This window comes from Hemicordylus capensis, chromosome 1, assembly GCF_027244095.1.
Source record: "Hemicordylus capensis ecotype Gifberg chromosome 1, rHemCap1.1.pri, whole genome shotgun sequence".
NCBI lineage: Eukaryota > Metazoa > Chordata > Lepidosauria > Squamata > Cordylidae > Hemicordylus > Hemicordylus capensis.
Window position 1 is genome coordinate 144421438 of NC_069657.1, and position 24406 is coordinate 144445843.

The 24406-nt window shown below is 43.8% G+C and overlaps 1 protein-coding gene across 2 annotated transcripts in view; it reads left to right on the forward strand.

Moving 5' to 3' along the window:
• The window catches only part of LOC128339282 (olfactory receptor 1020-like), a 39790-nt gene extending 15384 nt beyond the window's left edge, over window positions 1-24406 (forward strand). For both annotated transcript variants that reach the window (XM_053282899.1, XM_053282900.1), the window contains one exon: window positions 23458-24406. In XM_053282899.1, coding sequence (XP_053138874.1) covers window positions 23471-24406 — 936 coding nt within the window. In that variant the 5' untranslated portion in view covers window positions 23458-23470. The remainder of the gene's footprint in view (window positions 1-23457) is intronic.

A 24406-nucleotide genomic window follows, 5' to 3' on the forward strand; every position in this document is an offset into this window, starting at 1 on the left:
GGTTGTACAGATTCTTTATACCTTGATTATCTTTTAACTGACCAGAATGACTTGAGATCTTATAATGTGGCTACGTTCTGTTTAATAGCTAGTAAAATCCACCAGGAGTTCATTAAGAAGCATTGTTAATTGATCTTTAACTATGTGCTTAATTGATTGATTGATTGATTGATTGATTAAGTGTCGTCAATTCGGTGTCGGCTCCTAGCAACCACATAGAAGGTCTCTGAGTGGTGCATTCATTGCTGTCTTAATTGAGTCCATCCAGCTTGGGGCTAGTCGTCCTCTTCTTCTCTTTCCTCCAACTTTCCCCAGCATTATGGACTTCTCAAGGGAGCTGGGTCTTTGCGTAATGTGTCCGAAATATGGTAGTTTGAGTCTGGCCATTTGTGCCTCGAGTAAAAATTCTGGATTGATTTGTTCTGTGATCCATTTGTTTGTTTTCCTGGCTGTCCATGGTATCCTCAAAAGTCTTCTCCAGCACCAAAGTTCAAAAGCATCAATCCTTTTTCTATCTTGCTTCTAAGTCCAGCTTTTGCATCCATAGAATGTCACAGGGAAAGCCATTGTCCAAACGATTCTTATCTTTTTAGATATGGACAAATCATGGCATCTAAATATCCTTTCCAAGGCCTTCATTGCAACCCTACCAAGTGCTAGTTTGCAGCGTATCTCTTGACTGCTGGATCCTTTATTGTTGATGGTTAATCCTAAAAGGCAGAATCTATCCTCCACTTCAGTATCTTCATTGTCAATTCTGAGGCTGGTTGCTGTACCTGTTATCATTATTTTAGTCTTCTTTACATTTAATTGTAGTTCCATCTTTTCACTGTGCTCCTTGACTTTCATTACTAGAGCTTGCAGATTGTCTGCATTCTCAGCCATCAGAGTGGTGTCATCAGCCTAGTGCAAGTTATTGATGTTTCTTCCTACAACTTTAAAACCACGCTCATCTTCTTCCAATCCAGCTTCTTAGTGCTTAACTACTGTATCACAAACCTGTAGGTTATGTAGGTTTTATGGTTGGGCTTCTCTTTGTAAATTGTGCTGGTCTGTATTGATAATAAAGGAATTGAATTGAATTATTAGTATTAGTATTTGTATTAGTAGTATGTATTATTATTATTATTAGTAGTAGTATGTACAATATATATTGTATGTATATTAATTCCATCCCCTCACTGAGGTATCAGCTGTCAACAGCTGTCAACAGTTGTCAACAACACTGTACCGAGTCGGCATATACACTCTCCCAGAAGACACTCCCCAAAATCAAGGACTGCTGTGTGTATGTGGGAGGGAGGTTCAGTTGAGATCGAGCTGGCTCGCATTTGAACTGGTCTGGCTGGAAGGCTCACCCCTGAGCCACACCAGGCCTGGTTCAGCTTGAGGTCAAGCCAACGCCCGCCCGCCCTGCCCCCCAGGCCCCGCCAGGCCAGGCCAATTTCGGGATTCCTTTTTTGAAAAGAAAAAATTGGAGACTTACTGCCGTTGCAAGACCATGGGTGTGCTGCTGTGGCTGTGTGGGGTCTCCTGTGGTTTTCCCTCCTGCCAGTGGCCTCCCCCGGTCTTACATGGGTCATTTCAACCCATTGCAGACCTCTCTGTGTTGGTGGTGGCCATTTTGGAGACCTTCACCCATGCCATTTGTATGGCCAGGTCACAACCAGTCAAAAAAATTTCATCCTCCCCCTGAGCTGGGCCAAACTGGTTTGGGCTCAAGCCAGACCAGGCCCAGCTCTAATATGCACAAATCAGGATCAGACCCGGTTTGGTTTGAGTTCAATTCAACCCAAACCAAACCAGGTTTTCTGGTTTTGTGCACACTCCTAGTGCTGGGCTAGGGGGAGGGGAACTGCAAGAGACATTTTCAACACTTGCACAAAACAACAATTCCAAGAATGTTTTCAGGAAAGCAGTGGCAACTAAATTATTACGCAACCACTATGCAACCACCGGACTTGATTACTGCAATGCACTTTATGTGAGGTTGCCTTTGTACGTAGTCAGGAAACTGCAGTTGGTCCAGAATGAGGTGGCCAGGTTGGTCTCTGGGTCATCTTGGTGAGACCATATCACTCCTATTTTAAAAGATCAACACTGGTTACCGGGCAAAATACAAGAGTTTGGTTATAACCTACGAAGCCCTAAACAGCTTGGGCCCTGGGTATTTAAGAGAATGCCTTCTTTGCTATGAACCACACTGCCCATTGAGATCATCCGGAGAGGTTCGCCTGTAGTTGCCACCGGCTCGTCTGGTGGCTACTCAGGTAGGGGCCTTCTCCATTGCTGCCCCGAGGCTTTGGGACACACTTCCTGCTGAAATAAGAGCCTCCTTATCTCTTACAACTTTTTAAAAGGCGGTCAAGACACATTCATTCACTCAGGCTTTTAATTAGATACTGTTTTAATTGTGTTTTTAATAGTTGTAATGCTTTAAATTTTAAATTGCTGTAATGTTTTGACATTTTTATATGTTCTTTTTGTTGTTTTGTTGTAAACCGCCCAGATACTTGCATTTTTGGCAGTATACAAATTAGGGGTGTGTGTTTCATTTCAGATACAAAACGTTTTGTGCCCAAAACAGGCCATATCGGAATTACCACCAACTGAAGAAGTTGCTCAGGTGGGTGGAGGAGATGTTGGAAATAGAGGATGTCACTGTTGCTGAACTGTTTCAAAATCAAAACCAGGCAACCTCCCCTTTGCCTTCACCTCAAAAACCCAAATGCTGTTTAACAGAAAAGCAACAAGAACTAAAGCAAAAAATAACTGAGCACATGAACCAAACAACCACCAGGGTTCAACTTCCAGCTTTAAAAACAGTTGCCAAAAAACAACTTGCTCAGGGCTTAATCTGTAATGCTAGACATGATGATGATCACGAAGGGCTGATGACAACACGCCTTTCCTGGGAGGGAGGGACGGAGGGGAGAGCAGAGTCGCCCCAGGGAATCGTTTCAAAAACCGGAGGGAGAAGAAGTGTGGAGTAGCGGGCAAAACCTTTCTTTCATGATCCTCCCATGCTGGTGGGTCATTCGTTCATTGCTGCTGCAACTAGCTATTATTAGTTAGAACTGTTATTTGCAAATGACATTGAAGTGTAAATTTCTGCTAGAGACTAGAAGTGTTAGCCCTGTAAAATATTCCCCTCAGGGGATGGAGGTGAGTGTAACTTTCTTGCTGCCGCGGTGACGCCCGCCCTCAGCATTCCTTTGGGGAGGATGGAAGATGGATGGATGTTGCTTGGAAACTTGTGGCTCACTTGCTCAGCTGTTCTCATTTTGGTTGGTTCTAATCTCTGCACACAGTAAAAATTGCATGTTGCTTCTTGACAATCAGGCTTGCCCCTTTCTGGCTTGAAAAACTCTGACGACTAACAGCAAACAGCAAAAAGTGCAAAGGGTTTGCTTTTTAAAAGTAATACTTGTTGCTTCCCCACCCCACTCTGGTTGGCTCTCAAACAAAAGCCTGCAAGTGTGGTGTTTAAATGGTTTAAAGAGTACCTTCAATTGGTAGTAGCTCTAGGTGCTAAACATTCAAGATTATAATGCTATGCACACTTGGGAATAAGTCCCTTTGAACTGAATAGGACTGACTTCAGTTAAACACAGAACTGGGCATTGCCCTTCTACCACCATTCAATGCAAATCATAAAATTAGAACTGGAGAAGATATCAAATTGTCCTTATACATGCAAGACTATTTCTACCTGTGGAGGTAGAAATAGCAGTGCTCACTAAAACTAGTATCCAAGCCAAGATTGAAAAGACATTTTTGAATAGAAGTTGAGCAGAGGGTAAAACAATTCAGTTGTACTGTTTGGATGGTGAACATAATTGATTGACTATTTACAGATGACTACTAATCTTTCCAACTTTGAGAACACTCTAAATGCTGCATTTTTGGTAATATTCTGTGCCCACACAGCCAACTCCGGCTCTGTGGGAGCTCAGACTCTGGTGCCAGCTAGGGATGTGCATGGAACCAGCTGATCCGGTCCGGTTTGAAGCTGGACTGGCCTTGAACCCAAATGGGCCAGTTAGGTCAGGCACCCCTCTCAACCACCCCCCGGTCTGGTCCGGTCTGGGGGGGTTCATTAACTTCTTTTAGTAAAAAAACCTCCATACCTTACTCCCCTCAGGGGAGTTCTTGGAGGCAGCAGCAGGGGTCTGTGGAGGTTCCTCCCCCCCCCCCCCGCTGGCTGTCCTCATGCCCCCCTCTGGCCAGTTTGGTCGGCTTTTCGGCCTTCTCCCAGTGGCACGGCAACCATTTTGGAGGCCATGCGCCTGCGCATTTGGCCTCTGAGTGGCCCAGGCCAGCTGAACCGGCTGGAGGACAGCTGAGGACAGCTGGTGGGGGGAGGGGGAACCTCCACGGACCACCCCCGCTGCTTCCAGGAACTCCCCCAGGGGGAGTAGGGTAAAAAAAAATTTAAAAAATATTTTTTCCCTAAAATAAGTTTGCAAACCCCTCAAACATTTTTTTTGGGGGGGGGGGTGTTCGGTCCAGTTCAACCCTGAGCCATTGAACCAAACCTGCTGAACGTCGAACTGGCTTGACATTGAGCCGGTTTGCACACCCCTAGTGCCAGCGTTCGTACGTAATGCTGGCACCACAGAAATGGAGTTTGCAGTGGCAAAACTCCACTCTAACTGAACTTTCAGAGCGGAGTTTTCCAAAGGGAACTCTGGGTCGCTTTCCCCCACAAACTCAATTTCCCCCAGTCTATACATTCTGGTTTGGGAAATGCAGGTGAAAGGACCTCCAGTTTCCCGTTATGGATGAACTGGGCAATAAAATAAATCATGGCTCATATATCATGGCAATTGCATATAGTCAATAAAAACAGTCTTAGAAGGAGAGCTGCTCTTGTCCCCTTAGCAAAGCATGACTTGTCCCCTTAGCTAAGCAGAGTCCGCCCTGGTGGCATTTCAATGGGAGACTAGAAGTGTGAGCACTTGTAAGATGTTCCCCTCAGGGGATGGAATTGCTCTGGGAAGAGCAGAAGGTTTCAAGTTCCCTCCCTGTTCAGCTACTCCAAGATAGGGATCAGAGAGATTCCTGCCTGCAACCTTGCACAAGCTGCTGCCAGTCTGTGAAGACAATACTGAACTAGATAGAACAATGGTCTGACTCAGTATATGGCAGCTTCCTATGTTCCTAGTCTGCAAGATAGGGACTAAGTTCTCTTGAAATCATATTTTAATTCTTAAATAAACATTAAAATATATTCCTAAATAATATTGTAATTCTTTAAGTTCTTTCAGCTGACTTCTAGAGCCTGTATCCACTTCCTAGAGGACCCCACTTTTTTCACCTATAGACATACCAATATGCAGTGTATGTTTAAGGCACTCAACAGAGGAAAGATTACAGAAAAAAATCAAGACAGGACCTTGAATTCCATTTCTCAAGAGGACCCTCTGACCCTATCTAGGGAGGATTTTGCAAAGTCAATTTTCATTGAGGATTTTGCAAAGTCAATTTTTCATTGCATCTATGGCTTGGCATAACATTTTTGGTTCAGCACTCTGCATGACTTTGATGTCTGCTGTATCTCTACCTTAGGTTTTGCTGGTTTTTGTTATGTTGTTTCTGGATTTTAATTATCTGTTTTGTTATTACAATTTTATGTCATACACCATCATGAATGTTTTCTTTAAGCTAGAGAGGCAATATATAGTGTTTTAAATAAATGTGTTTTAAATAAATACATACCAAGTCGGCACCTTCATCCAGAATCAAATCATGGATGGTTTCTGATTTGTTCTGTACTGACCTGGCATTACAGAGGAGCAAGGTGAGGTTCCAAGGATGATCGGCACTGCTCCCCAAGGTCAAAGAGCTGGCAGGACTGCCGGAAGGGGAAACAGCTAGTAGATTTCCAAGTCTCCTTCCCCTGTAACGGCCCGCTGACCTGCCAATGTTACTTCTTCTGTTCCCCACCACAACCAGAATGGATGCCCCACAGTCAGTGGAAATGCCCCCCCTCCCCGTCTCCCCATCTCCAGTTAAGCCCAGACACATTCTATGATTGTCTCACCCAGAGCAAATTAAAACAGAAGCTCCACTATTAAATGCCCCCCCCCCAATACCTAGGCCAAGAGACCTGGCCCTCGCACTTGCTGTCCCCCAAAGTGATTCCCCAAGGGGGCAACCCCCTTTGGTGTTGCCCCTTTGGTGGCAACCCCACCGGTGGTGGGCCCACCGCCACTGGCAGAAGCCTATATAGCCCTGAGCAGGCAGCTCTAGGCAGCTGGAATACAGGAAACTGCCAAGTCACCCTCCTCTCTGGCCCCAATCCTGCAAAGCCTCACCTCAGCACAGCAACCAGTCCTGGGGGGGGGGGCAGATAACAGACAGGGGGGCAGCAGAACAAGCAGGACAAGCAAACAGGCAGGCACCTAGTCTCACACCCTGGGGTTTACCTGGGAGCAGATGTTGTCTCTCCTCTCTCTTGCAAGCTTCTTTAGGTTTAGGCAAAGGTTTAGGCAAAGGTTTCTGGTCTATACAGAGTGGCATGTGTCATGGTGATGTATCACGCCACAGCAAGAAATCAATTAGTGTCATGAAGCAGTTAGCACAGGAAGGCGGAAGAAGGGGGAACATTTTTTACCACTTCAGCTTCAATTTAAGTTGAAGTGGCCTCTGAGCACCAGTTGAAGGGGAGTAACAGCAGGACAGTGAGCATGCCCTCAACTCCTGCTGTAGGCTACCAGTGGCATCTGGTGGGCAACTGTGTGAAACAGAATGTTGGACTAGATGGGCCTTGGGCCCAATCCAGCAGGGCTGTTCTTATGTTCTTAAATGTTTTCTTCTAGCCTGCTAACCAGGGGAGCAGCTATATTTGGGCAGACATGTCCAAAAAACACATGCCACCCTTCTCCAGGACCTCCTTGCTCCTCTCCCCCTCCCCCTGCTGGCCAGCACTGTTGCTGCTCACCCACTTGCTTGCTGGCCATGCTGCCCCTTTGCCAGGCTCCTCCTGGCCTCCTGGAAAGCAGAAAAGCCCCATGTGTCTTGAATTTCTAACTGGCTCCAAGCTGATGCAAAGCAGAAAGAGTCAATCCAGGGCTTTCCAGCTTCCCATTGCCCAGGAGGAGCCTGGTGAGGAGGAGACTGGAGCAGCACACAAGGGGGTGGCATGAGCAGGGCTGTGTGAGTCGGCGGCCTGAACCATGGAGGGAAGAGGAACTCCCTGTGTTCAAGTATTGAACACAGGCTCTCTCTGCCCTTTCTACACCACTGCTGCTAAGTGTGGGAGCTCAGTTGTGAAAGGCTATGTTTCAAGGCAGAGAATCTAAATGATTCTCCTAGTAGTGTCAAAATATAACAATAGACTAAATAATTAACAATTTTTTGCCCTTTAATTGTACTCTGAAATATGCTACCTGGGGCAGGTTATGTTACCTTGCCTTATAATTAGGGATGTGCACAAATCATTTTTTTCTATTCAATTTGTGCCCAAATCAAATCACCCCTCATTTGTTTGGTGTCTGAATCTGTACCCCAAAACCAAATGGGGGTGGGGGTTGAAGGGGGCCAAAACCAAACTGGCCTTATGTGGTTTCAGTTTGGTTCTAACTCGAACCGAACCTGGCCAGGTGGTTTTGTGCACACCCCTAGTCATAGGAGTTTTGCGTGCAGTTTAGTGGGAAAGTGTGCATGGGAACTCGAAAGGAAGCACCTTGATCACAAGGAGACCAGCAGGAAGAGAAGTTAAGTACTACTTCCTCTTTCATATCCTCATAAAAGAAAGTTTAAACTGTTGAAAACTATAGCTAAGATATAATTTTTTTAAAAATCTCCAAATACTCTAAACAGCAAAAAAACCCACCCCACAACACCAAAAAATCCCACCAGTTATGAGTATAGAAAGCCAACAGGGGAAGGGGCACTTCCAAAGTGTAGCACAAAGTATGCATGTATAACTATTTGCTTGATGGGCAGAAGCTGTAGGTGTGTGCTTGGTGCAAGGAGCTCCTGGCCCTGAGGGAACAAGTTCATTCCCATGAACCAAAGTGGAGAAGCTCAGGGAGACAGAGATGAGATCTTCATGGATATGATAGGAGCATCCCACTTCCAGGCTGATGGCTCCTCTGCTGTCAGGGAGAATGAAGGTCTTGGGAAAGAATGACATCATTCTTAGATAAAGGAAAACAATCTCTTAAAAGGGACCCCTTCTGTGAATGATGAGCCTACTGTATATGCTCTCTCACAGGGGATACTCCTCCAGGGGTGGGGGCCCTAGTAGTGGGTGATTCGATCATATTCATTCTTTCATTCATAAATTCATCCATCCATTAAATTTATATACCTCCCTCCCTAAAATGGCTCAGGTCAGGTTGCATTAAAATAAAAAAATAATAATTAAAATTAAAAACCATTTTAAAGCACCTTGACACCATAGCAATCAGATCATGCCCCTGTTATGCTGGTTGTTCATTTAGAAGATTGTTCCAGTACTTTATTTATTTATTTATTTATTTATTTATGTATTTATTTGTCAGATTTGCACACCGCCCCTAACCTACGTCTCTGGGCAGTTAACAATAGCATTAATATACCACCATTTAGGTGGTATATTAATAAATCTTTGATGAAAGATCTGAAATTTACTACACAAATGGAATAGGAAATGGAGGATTTTTTTCATTTTAACAGGGGATCTATTACATCAACATCTCTGGTTTGGGATACTTTTAAAACATTTTTTTGTGGGGCCAGATCATAGCTTATTCTTCATATTAAAAAAGACAACAAATGGCTCAGATGGTATCTCTTGAGAAGCAAGTTCAGAATTCATTAATCTTTTATGTGTTACTTCTTGTGAAACATACAGAGCCTTATTTATAGCTAGATATGAATGAAATAAATTATACTCCTTAGAAACTGAATTGTTTAGAATTGTACTAGGCAAAGATATTGGGAAAGGGAGGAAAATCTAGTGAACTTTTGGCTTCTAGACTGAAGCAGATTAAACAGCATAATATTATATCTTCTTTCTGTGATGCACAAAGTAATGTCTACGTAGATCCTGAATTTATAAATTAGCAGGTTTTTTTGAGTTTTATTCTAAGCTGTATAGTAGTGGCACATCTAATATTGATGCAGACAGACTGTTTCTTGCAGAGGATGCATCTTCCACATTAAACACAAGATCAGATCAATCATCTAGCTGCAACTCTTTCTCTACATGAAATAATGACCACAATTAAATTAATTAAATCTATGAAATCTGGAAGGGCCCAGAGCTCAATGGATTTTCTGTGGAGTTTTACAAGAAATATATTTCTTTTCAGGCTCCAATTTTATTGAAGGTCTATAATGATGCTTTTCTTCATAAGTACTTCCCTCTTTCTTTCAATGAAGCTTATCTAACTGTTCTCATTAAGACTGGTAGAGATTCTGGTGTATGTACTAGCTATAGACTTATCTCTTTGTCAAATGTGGATGCTAAGATTTTGACAGCGACACTGGCACATAGGGTGCAGACTGTGCTCCCTACCATTATTCATCCAGTTCTGACAGGGTTTATATCTGGCTGCCAGGGATAAAATAATATTAGATAGTTGATTGATGTACTAGCCTTATTCTTGGAGAAGCAAGACCAGGCCGCTATAATTTCTTTAGACACAGAGAAAGCATTTGACATGGTCCATCCAGGGTTCTTGAAACATGTTTTGATTAAATCTGGATCTCCCCCGAGGTTTTTTAAAACTTGGATTACCATGCTATACAAGGCTCTGTATTCACGAGTCATCACCAATGGGCTATTGTCCCCTTCAATTAGACTAGAACAGGGCACATGCCAGGGATGTCCTGTATCTCCTCCTCTTTTCTAGTATGGTGTTAGAATCCCTGGCTTGTGCTATTAGAGACCCTGATAATATAAAAGTTATTATACGAGGTGGGATCGAGCACAAGTTGATTTAATATGCAGATGGCATTTTAGGTTTTGTTGATAGATCAGAGGTCTCAATTCCTAATCTTATTTCTTTAGTTTTAAAGTTTGGTAATTTATCAGGTTACAATTTCTAGGAAGCTTTCTCAATTAGTAAATTCAAATTTTTCTAAATTTTTAGTTCAAATGAAAAATGACTTTGATGGGTGACTACGATTCTGATGAGTATCGGGGGCGGGGGGATAAATGTGATTAAGATAAATCTAATTCAGAGGCTCATACATATTTTAAGAAATTTTTCCATTCTTGTACCCTCAGCATATTTTAAGCAAATCTATAAATCAGTGGGGGGTGGAGCCAACATGGCCGATGGATAGTTTGATTCCTCTCAGCGCCTCCAGTTTTTTGTCTTTTTTCCCTGTAGAGGCCTCTTTTTCTGGATTATTCCTTGCTATTTTATTATTTTATATTTTTTATTTTACTCTTTATCACCTGGGAGACTATTTTTAGCCCTTCAGGATGGGCAGAAGAATTGCACAGGAGCTGGTCTCCCTGCCTCAGTCCCAGCTTCAAAGAGACGCACCAAGCAGCTGAAGCTGGACTCCTTTTTGCCTTCGGTGAGTGCCTCGACTCCTATTTCACTACAAAACAGATTTGCCCCGTTAGAGGATATTTGTGCCTTCACAGAAGCTGCTCCTGGGGATGATTTTGATGACCCCCCCCCCGAATGGCTCTTTACAGGAGATGCAGTGTAGCATTGATCAAAACGTTCTTCTATCTCAATTCTGCAATTTAACTGCAGGCATGCTGCAATATATTCTACAAACACTAAAGAGACTGGAATCTAAAACAAGTGAGATCATGAAGCTTGTTTTAACTCAAAGCCAGTCTTGCTCCTGTTTCCACCGTGAAGGCAATACTAAAACAAAGATAGCCTCACCAGTTAATGGGCCATTAAATCATATATCGTTCCCTTTACCTGACAACAAAGCTAACCTCAGTCTTCAACCTAATTGTGTTATGCTCTCTATTCCTCATCAGTCATGCAACCGTTATAGCTGGATCCACAAATCTGCTATTCTTCGCTCAATAAGCTTCTTAACTGCCCGTTCTATCTCAAGCTATGACCTTATTAAATATGAACATTTACCAGATGCGAATCATAATCAGAGGATTCTACTCACATTCAGGAATCCCAGTTTCCCAGTGCTACTTCTTCGATCAAGAGAGTATCTGGCCAGATTCAATATTTCAACCCAGACATGTTTTGTAAATGCTACTGTTAAACCCCTAGCTGTGAGAGAGATAAATCCGCCACTCTCTGTGCCTCGCCCTCGGCCTCGCAGCCTTGAGAGAACAAAGCTAAGCAGTAAAACTTCCAGGCCTAAGACAACATCACATTCCATTCCTCAAGGGCAGCATCCCTGTGTACTCTCAATTAAGACTCCCTCCCAAGAAAAAGGAGTTGAGGCAGAAACTTTAAACTCTTATGCTGCTCCAAAGCTTACTTCTGCATTACAGGACTATGCTGATATACTTCCCCTACTGGATACTACAAAGTCCTTGCCTGAGGTAGCCGACGATTTGGCTGAACTGAGTAAACAAAGTCAAGCTGCTTCTCTCTCCATAGCTGGGAATTCCTCTCCTGTTAACCATCTATCTGCTGACGTTCCTGTGGATATGGATATATTGAAATTGGCACGCATGGCTTTACAAGAAAATGGCCAAATTGAGGAAGACCATTGGGCAGGCTTGGCAAACGACCCCCATTTCTGTGCAATTTTTTCTTTGCTAGATTTTAAACAGCACTCTTCTCCTGTTAAAGCTTTAAAAAAGACTGGTGCTAGGCCTCTCCCGGATGACAACGATAATGGTCCCTCATTCCCTACTTTTAAGGATGCTACCGCTAACGCTGTTGATACCGCAAGTGCCTCACCTTCCCCTTCTCCTGCTACCCCAAGAATTACAGAAGACCCTATTATTCTCTCCTCTGACGATGACACAAGTCTGATTTGTATTTCAACTATTCCATCTCCTCAAAATGATCTTATCTCTACTTGCAGATTATCTGCACCAATCAATATCCCCAACTGCTCTTTGTTGCCAGAACCCCTGGCCACTGATGCCACACTATGTGAACCTGAAACTAACTCTACTCCCGCGGCTACCCTGATTCCAACTGATTGACTTTCGGCTGGGCCAGAACAGATATCGATCTTAGCCTGGAATATTGGCGGTTGGAACAGCAAACGTCGTGACCCGGACTATTCAACTTTTGTCTCCCACTTTGACATTTTGATGATCCAAGAAACTTGGTTAACAGGAGATCTTTTTCTCCCTGGTTATACACCTTTTCTACTAGCTGCCAAGGCTGAGGGGGGCAGGGGTAGACCGAAGGGTGGTCTTGCGGTCCTTGTATCTACATCCCTGCAATGCAAATTGACTTACCTTGGCTCCCTTGACCCATATGCATTAGCTGTCCTACTTACTTTGGGGGTTTTCAATTTAGTGCTGATAAACATCTATATCCCTCCTTTAGGTTCACACTCTTGTGTTAGGGGGATATGGCTAAATTTAGAAGCATTCATTACTGATATCCAGATTTCACAGCATAATTTACATTATGTACTGGCGGGAGACTTCAGTGCTCGCATTGGCTTGGATGATCGAGTTCTTTATTCCAAATTTCACTGTTACCCTCCAACTGTAGAACCTCCATTCCCTTTATTCGTCAGACGCTCTAAAGATTCTAGAGCTAATGCTTCTGGTTTAACCTTACTTCAGTCATTTAATAAGTTGGATTTACACTGTCTTAATGGAGCATTTCACACTGATTTTCCCGCAGAGTTTACACACTGGGCAGGAGCTAGACCTTCCTTAATTGACTATGTGGCTATTTCTCATGGTTTGGCCTCAGCTATTAGGAATTTTCAAGTTGTTAATCGACCAGAGAGCGATCATTTCCCCCTGCTTCTGAATATTGGTTGGGAAGGCCTTGTTAGGTTAGACTGCAGACAAGACCTTTGCAGGAATGATGGACCTATACTTCAGCGAGTGAGATGGTCTCCTTTCCTGTTTAACCAAGTAAGCTTGTTCCTAAATTCTCAGGATGCCATCTCTCTGTGAGATGCCCTAGTAGGGAAAGGATTACAGATTTCCTCTCCAGCTATCTTAGATCTTTATGATAGCCTAATTAGCCTCCTTTCACCCATGCTCACCAACTCCTGTCCACCAGCTAGTCAGCGCCATAAAACCCCCTCCTGCCCATGGTTTGATTCTGTCGTGCTGCCAAGAGGGCCCTCATTCAGGCCTTTAAATCCCATGCTGAAGGTGCCTCTGCATTCATCAGTCAACAACTTCTTATGGCAAGGACACCTGCCCAGATTTTCACTTCGTAATCTTCAACTACCTATTGAAGAAGGCAGGTTTAACTTTCTGCATTTTCAAGCTTGTCATTGGGCATTTATTTTATCTTTAGTCTTAGGGTGGAACAATGAGTCCCAGGTTTCAGTCACACCTTGGACACAGGACAAAGTTATTATTTGACACCACTGAAATCTTGGCTGGTGCTGGGCTCATCATTTGTTTGCGGATCTATATAATTAGCAGTGTTAAAGCTGCAAGAAATATGATGGAGAACTTTGGGTTCTAGACATGGTTTCAATCCTTGCCAGCATGAAAAGCTTACATTGTTGTAAAATCCCTGTGAAGATTGTTAGTAGGGATGTGCACGGAACCATGGAGGCGTGGTCCAGCACTGGGGGGAGTGTTGCTTTAAGGGCAGTGGGGGGTAGTACTTACCCCTCCCACTTCTCTTCCCCCTCCGGCGCTCAACTTTAAGGAAATGTTTTTGGGGTGGCAGGGTTCCTCCCTGCCGCCCCTGTCCCCATCATTGCTGCAAAACTCTGAGCAAGTAGAAGCTGGCGCCATGCATGTGCTCATCACGGCATGCGTGGCCCAGATATGTCACACGCAAACATGTGAAGTATGCGGCGCACACGGCATCGATGGGTGTGTGGCACTGTTGCCAGAACCTCAGGGGTATACTTGTGAGTCAAATGGGCCGTAACTCAAAATTTGGCTTTAAAAAAGCCAAATCTGGCAACAGAGGTGTGTGCTGCGATGGGCACATGCGTGGCGCCAGCTTCTACTTGCTCAGAGTTTTGCAGACTACGATGGGGGCAGGCACGGCAGGGAGGAACCCTGCTGCCCCAAAAACGTTTCCTTAAAGTCAAGCGCCAGAGGGGGAAGAGTGGCGGAAGGGGTAAGTATTACCCCCCACCCTTAAAGAGACACTCCCCCCCCCGCCAGACCACCTGACCGCCCAAATTCTGGACTGGTCCGGAGGCCTTTTGCATGGCTCCGGACTGGTTCGGGCACACCACTAATTGTTAGTAAATATTTTTATTGGGCTAAATGGGTCTCCCACAATGTCTTTACACTAGATCAATTGCTCTATTCCAAAGCTGTTTTTAAATATTTTGATACTTTGAGAACTGAGTTTGATTTATCTTTAAATGCTAGCTGACAGTTTATTCAGCTAAAACAGTTACTATCACAGCTTTTTGGTCCTGATGCAGTTTCTGAAACTCCATTTCTATTATTAGACCTGGAACATCTGTTGGATGCACCTAAGCCTGTAACCTTGCTCTATTAGAAGTGTAAAGACATTGATAAGATTGATATTGATTATATCCGAGATATGTGGAACAATGATCTTGAATCCCCCATCTTATTAAATCAATGATAGGTTGCTTTGAAGGCAGTGGAATATGCCTCTTTGAATCTCAAAATGTGGCTAATACAGCAGAAAATTTTATTCCATATTTATTGGACACTTCAGAGAATGCTTAACAAGAGATGGTTACAGACTTCTAGATGTTGGAGGTCTAATCTGCATGAGAGTGCACTTATGCATATGGCTTGGATCTGTCTGGTTATTGCACAATAATGGCTTGAAATCCATAAGGCTGTTAACATGACATTGCAGCAATTGCCTGCCAAGGTTGTTCAAGTTTTGTTGGGGTACATCCCCAGCATATGGAATGTAGCATTACATCAAGAATTGTGGGTCCTTCATGTTGGTGGGGTGACCAAAAGGATAATAATGAAACACTGGAAGGACAACTTCACTCCTCAACTGCAACTTTGGATAACTGACATGCCTTCCTTATCAGCAAGGTTTCTGTCTGACGGAAAGGTAAAGAAGAGGAATTTTCTACTATTTTGTCTGATTTTAATGAATTGTTTATGCTTTGAAAACAAAATATATTAGAAGGTGTTCCCCTCCCCCTTCCCTTGCTGTTTTCTTGAGTAGGTTGTATTTTATTATGTTAAAGTTATGCTTAAGGCATATTTCTTTCTTCTTTGTCTTTTCTTTTCTATTTCAGTTATACTCACATATATAATTGCTATCCTTGATTATATTATATGCACTGTTGTAATCTTATTGTGGGGGTATAAGGCTCTTGTGTCCTGTTTGTTATAAGAACAGTTCTCATTAGCAATGATAATCTCCTGCACTCCCGGGACGGTTATAAGTAGAATGTTTACAAAACAATTCATTTCCTCTGATACTAGGTTTCATCAGTTTTATTACAGACTCATTAAACTTATGGAAACATCTTTAATTAAGGCAATTTGCAGCTAGAGCTATATTTCTAATGGTGTCAACATTGCCCTGCACTATTGCCTGACTGACAAAGGAAATACTTCTTTATAAATGAGGAAGAGAAGTGTTATACAAATTTTGTAAAAGTTGATACAAGAACAAAGTAGAGATATCTGTAGGTATGAATTAGTCCTAAATATATTAAAACATATGACTATTATGAATTTAGATGAATTTAACCTGGGTTCAGTTTAGCTGGATTTAAGACAGCAACAGCCGGATACATTAACAAGTATCAAGGGAAATGAAGCTTAAGTGAGCAAGTGTGAAAGGTCACAAAAATATAAATAAATCCTTGGTGGTTGGCTGCTTTGGATATCAGATGTGTACCCCCATGCTGATGCTTCATATCATAGGTAAGCTAGTTATTAACCAATTCTAAATATGGCATTTAGGAGGCAATAATTAGAAATTACTGGCATCACCACCACCACCACTATCATCATCATTTATTTTAGCACATGTATGTGCTTTCTTTTTGCAAAAGTATTCAAGGCAGTTTATGGTTGAAATTAAAGGTTTCCAGTCCAAGATAAATGATAAAAAAACAAAAGAGGAGCCTGGAGGGAAGAGGAAAATGGGCACACGAAGGTACCAACTCTTATATTTATGTATTTAAAATATTATACCCCGCTACTGCTCGAGGCAGATCACAACATTAATAAAATAGATGTCCACCCGCTTAGCGGTGTGATGAGAACTCACCCAGTAGATTATATATTCCTCCTTACCTTCCCTAAACATAGATGGGCCTTCTAGAGGGTGCATATAAATGCCCTCCCTTCGGAACTACTAGATGGTAGATATAGCAGAATTCTGACTGAGCAGAGATATTACCCCTGTAACTCAAATGAGATCTATTCGGTTGTGCATGTGGTCCTGCAGTGTGTCTTTTATATAGGGCTTGGGTGAAGCGTAATCAACCCAGTTTTACAAAGTTTGCCGGGACGATCAGATGAATTTTATGTCAAATATTTGTTAGTAGACCCGAATTTGTCAATCACACTTGCAGTTGCAAAATTATGTTGCTCTGCAATACGAGTTCATCGCACTCTGCTTGCTAATGGTTAGAACCAATGTAAAGATATATTATTAATATGGATATGTTTAAATTATACAATTGTTTTAGGTGTTCTGGTATTGGTCAAGACAGACTGACTGACTGAATAAAATAGATGTAATGTAAAATAAAAGGCTAATAAAGTTAAACAAGTTAAAAGACCAGCTAATACCACATTTTTAAATAAAAATGTTCAAATTAGTTATTAATAAAAAGCTTAAAACTGAGAACTATAAAAGCTAAAGAACCTACCAGATGTAAGCAGCAGAAAAAACATTTAAAAGCCTCTTTTAAAAATATGTCTTTTAAATTGTTTTTAAAAACTCTGAGGAAGGGAGCATGGCTCTTCAGAGAGGGCATTCCAAAGCTGAGGGGCCACAACAGAAAAGGGTCTATCTCTAGTTCCCTCCAACCGGATCTCTGTTAGTGGTCTGACAGACCACATCAGCAGGGTCTGAGATGCCAAGTGGAGGACCCGGGCAGGTTCATATTGGTGAATGTGTTCCAACAGGTAACCCGATCCCAAGCCATGTAGAGATTTAAATGTCAAGGCCAGCACCTTGAATCTAGCTCGGAAGCAGACTGGTGACCAATGAAGTTGCCGCAGGAAGGGTGTAACACTCATGAAGCAACTTGCACACACAAGCAACTTTGCATCAGCATTCTGGACCAACTGAAGCTTCTGAACTATCTTCAAGGACAGCCCCACATAGAGTGCATTGCAGTAGTCCAATCTGAATGTTGCCAAAGCATGAGTGAATGAGGTCAGGTCTGAGTAGGGTTGCATACCAGCCATCGCTGGTAAAAAGCACCTCTGCACATTGCTGCCACCTGTGCTTCTAAGGACAGTGTTGGGTCCAGAAACACCCCCAAGCTACAGACTTTGTCTTTCAGATTTTGTCTTTACCTCATTTCTTGGATGATCAGTTTTATCAACCCAGACCACTTCCATCTTATCTGGATTAAGTTTCAGCTTGTTTGCCCCCATCTAGTCCAGAACAGCCTCCAAATCCCAGTTCAGAGCATCCACTGCCTCCTTGCTGTCTGCTGACTTAAAAGATAGGTAGAGCTGGTTTTCATCAGCATATTGGTGGCACCACAGCCCACACCCACAGACGACCTCTTCCAGAGGTTCCGTGTAGATGTTAAACAGCATAGGGGACAGAATAGATCCCTGTGGCACCCCATAGACCAAAGGCCAAGGGGTAGAACAGGCATCCCCCAGCATCACCTTCTGAGTATGACCCTCCAGGTAGGAGTGGAACCACCATATGACCATGCCTTCAAGTCCCAACCAGGAGAGATGACCCAGAAGGATACCATGGTCGATAGCATCAAAAGCCTTTGAGAGGTCAAGGAGAATCAGCAGAGTCACACTCCCTCTGTCTATTTCCTGGAGGAGGTCATCCACCAGGATGACCAAGGCAGTTTCTGTCTTCTGTTGGAAGCTAGACTGGAAAGGATCTAAGTAATCTGATTCATCTAGGACTACCTGAGTAATGCCACTAGAGAAGAGAGCAGACTTGTGGTGGACCACCAGGGAGGAGAGTAGTCTTGTGGTAGCAAGCATGACTTGTCCCCCTAGCTAAGCAGGGTCTGCCCTGGCTGCATATGGATGGGAGACTTGATGTGTGAGCACTGCAAGATATTCCCCTCAGGGGATGGAAGAGCAGAAGGTTCCACGTTCCTTCCCTGGCTTCTCCAAGATAGCAGGGCTGAGAGAGATTCCTGCCTGCAACCTTGGAGAAGACGCTGCCAGTCTGTTTAGACAATACTGAGCTAGATAGACCAATGATCTGACTCTGTATATGGCAGCTTCCTATGTTCCTACATGGAGCTGAGACGTTGTAGCTGTCCAACACCTTGCCCAAGAAGGTGAGCTTAGAAACTGGTTGAAAGTTATTTAAATCATCTGGGTCCAATGAGGACCTTTTAAGGAGGGGCCTATGGATCGCCTCCTTCAACTGAGGGGGGCTGTTATATGCTGTTAAATGCTGTTACATAGTGAAATGACACAATGACACAATGACAATGACGGGCACTGCTGGTCTTAGACATGCTACTGAGGGGGACCTGCTATCACTTTTCCCTGTGAGTCACCCAGGTGGAACATTATATTGTTATTCAAATAGGCCAACAGCGTGCAAACTGCTGTTCAGAAAAGAGATCTGGTTTCTGTCTGGTGGGTTTACACAGTATGTTACATAGAAAAGACAAGGATGTTTACTGTCAGAGCATACCTGAGATAGGAAGCACAAAGTGAACTGATGCTGGTTTGGAAAAGGCTCCATTAGAGAGTGAGTATTGAAGAGAGACTTGAAGGAGGAGAAAGAGTCAGCCAGATGGACAAAGGAAGTGAGGAATTACAGGATTAATAAAATGGGAACACTTTGGGGAATTACAGAAATCATGACATAATGTCATTCCAGTGCATTACAGAGGGCTCAATGGTTTTCACCCCCACCCCCAACCCACCCCCAGAAATGTACTTGGAATGACATTATGTCATGACTTACATCATTCCACAGGGCATGACAGGGCAAAAAACAAACAAACAAACAAACAAACAAACAACAACAGTGAGCAGCAGGAGCTGGCTGCCAGGAAAGAGTTCCACTGTATTAAGTGCTACTGCTTCAACTACCAGTGTTTCAGTGGCTGTCTTTGGACATAATGCCTAACTGGTGGCAGGGTCAGACTGGGGGCACTGAGAGGGTGGTGGAATGTATGTTAGGGATGTGCGAACTGGTTCAAATTCGAACCAGGGTGGTCTGAAGGTTCGAATGCGAACTGAACCAGCCATCAGGTTTGAGCTGCAGGTTCGAATTCGAACTGAACCAGGGGGTGGTTCAATTTGAACTGGTTTGAACTGGTTAAAACCGGTTAGGACATCCAACAATTGGTAGGATGGTAGCTGGCACCCAGGGGTACCTGCCACCCAAACCCCAAAGCAATCGGACACTCATACGATTTTTCATGAATTTTTGAAAATTATTTTTAATTTTTTCTCATAGGGTATAATGGGACTTGAACCAGGCCATTATACCTTATTGTGGAGAACCAATGGGTGCCAACAACCACCCAAACCCTGAAGCAATCAGACAGTACTACTATTTTTTATGAATATTTGAAATATTTTCAATTATTTTTCTCATAGAGTATAATGGGACCAGAACCAGTCCATATCCCCTATTGTGGAGCACCTAGGGGCACAAAAGTGGGGTGAGTGGTAGACAGAAGGGGTGCCTACTACCCACAAAACCCCAAGGCAATTGGACACTCCTCTGATTATTGGTGAATTGTTAAAGTATTTTTGAATTCCTCATAGGGAATAATTAGGATTGCAGCAAATTTATAGCTTCACGTCGGGGGGAAAGGGGTGTCGTAGAGTGGAGTGTGGTGGGTGGTAGTTCCTAGGGTGGGCAAGGAAGCTATCAGAATTATTTGAAAGGAATTGGGCAAAGGGCTGGTTTTAAAGTGATTTTTGAAGTTTAAGGTTTTTCTCCATAAAGAAGCATGGAGGTGTCAGCAAATGTATAGCTTTACTTTGGGGGCAAAGGGGTGGCCTAGAGCAGAGTGTGGTGGGTGGTAGTGCCCAAGGGGGACCAGGAAGCTATCAGAATTATTTGAAAGGAATTGGGCAAAGGGCTGATTTTTAAGTGATTTTTGAAGTTTATGTGTCTTTAAGGTTAGCAATGAGAGTGGATTCATAGTTTGTCATTGAAAATCTTATATGCTACCAAATAATCTACACTCAGAACACTTCAGAAACAAACCCAGCACGCCATGGGTGCCAAACACCCCATGTGGGTGCTTGGCACCCTCTTTGCACTAGACCACCACTCACTCTGGGCCACCCCAGCACCCCCCAAGTGGCTTTAAGGTTTTTCTCCATAGGGAAGAATGGAGGTTTCAGCAGCCCCATAACTGCACTTGGGGGGGTGCTGGGGTGGCCCAGAGCAAGGGTGCTTTGGGGTTTGGGTGGCAGGTACCCCTGGGTGCCAGCTACCATCCTACCAATTTTTGGGTGTCTGAACCAGTTCGAATTCAAACCAGACCAGGGGGAGGTTCAAGCAAAACCAAAACCGAACCACCCCCTCCTGGTTCGAACCTGGTTTGAATTCGAACTGAACCGGGCAAACCGGTTTTGTGCACATCCCTAATGTATGTGGGGAGGGCGCCAGGTTTTGAGCAGAAAGGATATTCAAGGGTGGGAGTTGGGGCGCAGGGGCACCGCGTGGGTAAGGCGCACTGGGAATATGCCCTCTTGCCTTATGGGCCAGTCCGAGCCTGATGGAGGCAATTATGCCAGAGGATCCAGTGTGTGGTTGTCGAATGCATGAACCCATGGCTTCATCAACCATGAACTGCCCTGAGCCATTTTGGAAGGGTGGAATATAAATCTAATAAACAAATAAATAACCAAGTGCGGTTCGGTTTTCGAACCCAAACCTGAATTCAAACCTTCAGGTTTCGGCATGGCGGGGGGAATGGGGGCAAACTGTGGGTCTGTTTAACCCACAGTTTGCTGTTATGTGCGAAGGTCGCCAAATACTTAAACCAGGGACATAGCTGTAATTGAACAAGAGGGGATGGTCACTGAGGAAGGACCACGCACCCATGGCACCCATGGCACTGCCCATGTGCGCCAGAAATGAATGCCATCTGGAGCTTTTTTGAGCATATTGAACAGCTTGAATTGAGTAGGTGACTGTTGTGAAATCTGAGGGCAACAACAGGCAAATGTGCCAGACCGTGCCAGTGGCAAATCAAGCATGGGCTCAATGGCCCACAGCTCCTCTTCACTCCAATGGGTCCTTTGGGTTGATCCTAGGCCCTTGTAATTCCTCTACCCTCCCATATCCTGGAGAGGAAAAGCAGGATGAGGCAAGGCCTTTGGCAGAGCCTCCTACCATCTGGAATGAAGGAGTCAGCAACAGCCATGGCTGAAACTGAACCACTGGAGGAGCCAGCCAAATGCCAGCCTGTGTCCCACACCACCGGCGGCCCCACCAGTGATGTCCCGTGTGTGTGGCATTATATATATATATATATATATATATATATATATATATATATATATATATATATATATATATACACACACACACACACACACACACACACACAGAGAGAGAGAGAGAGAGAGAGAGAGAGAGAGAGAGAGAGAGAGAGAGGTTTAAGCCAGGAGGTACGGATGGTTTTGTAAAAGGTACAGTGTAAGAGCACATGTGCAGTTGTCTCAACCACTTCTGCACCACAGGGACATCGTCTATCGTTATAAGGGACGCCCTTACACCTTCCCTTCAAAACCATAGATGGTAAGACATTAAATTGAGTGTGGCATCATGAGCATGTGGGCATTTCCATGCTCTGGGGAGCCCCGAGAGAGCTTTCCCGACCTCATTTCCAGGCCAGCAGTGTTTGCTGCCTGCATGCATTTATTTCCCTGCCTTTCCTTTGCTGGAGGGAGAGGAAGGGAAATAAACGCTGCCAGCCAGCAAGTGAAATGAGCTCAGGAAAGCTCACTCAGGGCTTTCTAGAGCCTGGGCATACCCACATGCATGTGATGTCATGTTCAAAAGGGGGGTGCCCAGACTCCGGAAAGCCCCAAGCGAGCTCTCCTGAGCTCTTTTCCAGCCAGCACTTGCTGGCTGGCAGCATTTATTTAGACATAAATGTATCCAGGCAGCAAATGATGCCTGCCTGGAAATGAGATTGGGAGGACTGGTGTGGGCCCTCTGGTGATTGGGCCACACCACCTTTGCATGTTATGTTGCGCAACGGGGGCTCCAACAGCCCTTTTCATTGGTGGCCCTGGTTCTTTGAACCCTGTCACTCAATGGTGACTCCTCCGCTGGTCGGAACACTGAGTAACACCCCCCCACACACACACTTTCCAGCACAAACTGTATGCTTATCCCAGGCAGGCTCAGGACCTTTGCAGATGCAAATTGGCATTAACAGAGACCAGACAGAAAAAGACAGTTGGCAATGGAAAGTGAGAGGTTTGGCAACAGTGTCCCTCTCCCATACAGAATCCACCCCAATGAAAGCCCAGATATGTGCGCAGTGTGTTGATGAGTGCTAGAGATTCCCAAGCCTGCAAATCTCTGAGCTGAAATCACGACCTTTTAGGCCCCTAGTCTATCAAAATTACCCGTGTTTATGATTTGGTTTGCTACTATTACAAATAGGTATCTATTCTATTGATTCCCCAAATGAGATTGTATATTTTGATTGCTTCATAATAAATGTGCAGTACTTTGCATCAGAAGCTTGTTGTCTCCCTATTGTATCATTCTCATGTCTGCACCCAGGTTAGCCTTTGCTGCCAAGTTGCCATACATGTTGTTATAGCACAGCAACAGCAACTAATTCTTTGCCTGCTGTCTGATAGGCAATGGGACAGTGCCGGGGGGTGGGGCTAGTGGTGTACCACAGGGGAGGAGAGACTAGGGCCAAGCCTTGCCCCTGATGCCAGGCCTGGTAAGAAGGCACATGATACAGCAACCATGGTGGATATAAGAATATCTGGGTCTGGTCAATGCCTGCACAAAAGCCTACCTGGGAATCTTGTTTACACAACTGTGAGTTCCATGGCAGAAAGTTGCAGTATACATTTATTTCATTTATTTATTTATTACAGCTATAAACCACCCCATCCAAAGGTTCTAGGCGGTGTACAACGTTTAATTAATTTATTAGTAAATGGATAAGTCTGTGACTCTAACGACATGATACTGTCAACCCAAACAATTATCAGCATATTTTATTCATTTATGTAACTTTCTTTCTTTCTTTTTTTACTCCCAACAGGTAGATCAGATTCATGGAAATGTCTCTCTGCAATCACTCCAGAGTCTCTGAGTTCATTCTTTTGGGGATCACAAACCGGGCAGATCTAAAACTGCCTTTATTCGTTTTATTTCTACTTATCTATCTTGTCACCCTGGTGGCCAATCTGGGGATGATCCTTTTAATCAGTTTTGACTCACAACTTCACACTCCCATGTATTTCTTTCTAAGTAACTTGGCTTTTGTGGATCTCAATTATTCCTCAGCCATTACTCCGAAAATATTGGTGGATCTTTTAGCAGAGAGCAAAACCATTGGGTTTGCTGGCTGTGCAATTCAAATGTTTGTGTTTGTTATATGTGGGAGTACTGAATGCCTCCTATTGGCTGTGATGGCATATGACCGCTATGCAGCCATCTGTAATCCTCTCCATTACACTGTCATAATGTCAGGGAAAAAGTGTTCCTGGCTGGTAGCTAGTTCATATGTCCTTGGAATTTTGTATGCAGTTTTACACACTGGATTCACATTTACTCTATCCTTTTGTGGGCCAAATGTGATCAATCATTACTATTGTGATATTCCCCCTCTCTTACAACTGTCTTGTTCTGACACCCACACCAATGAGAAAGTGATTTTTACACAAGTTAGTATAAATTGTGTAGGTACTACAATGATCATCTCAATCTCTTATGTTTCTATCTTGGCCGCCATCGTGAAAATCCAGTCTGCTACAAGTAGACGAAAGGCTTTTTCCACTTGTACGTCCCACCTGACAATTGTTAGTTTATTCTATGGGACAATTTTCTTTATGTATTTGCGGCCCAGCTCCACCTATACTTTGGAACAAGACAAAGTGGCTTCTTTGTTCTACACTGTTGTGATCCCCATGTTGAATCCTCTCATCTACAGCCTGAGAAACCAAGATGTGAAGGAGGCTTTTAGAAGAATTCTTAAGAATGTATTTTAA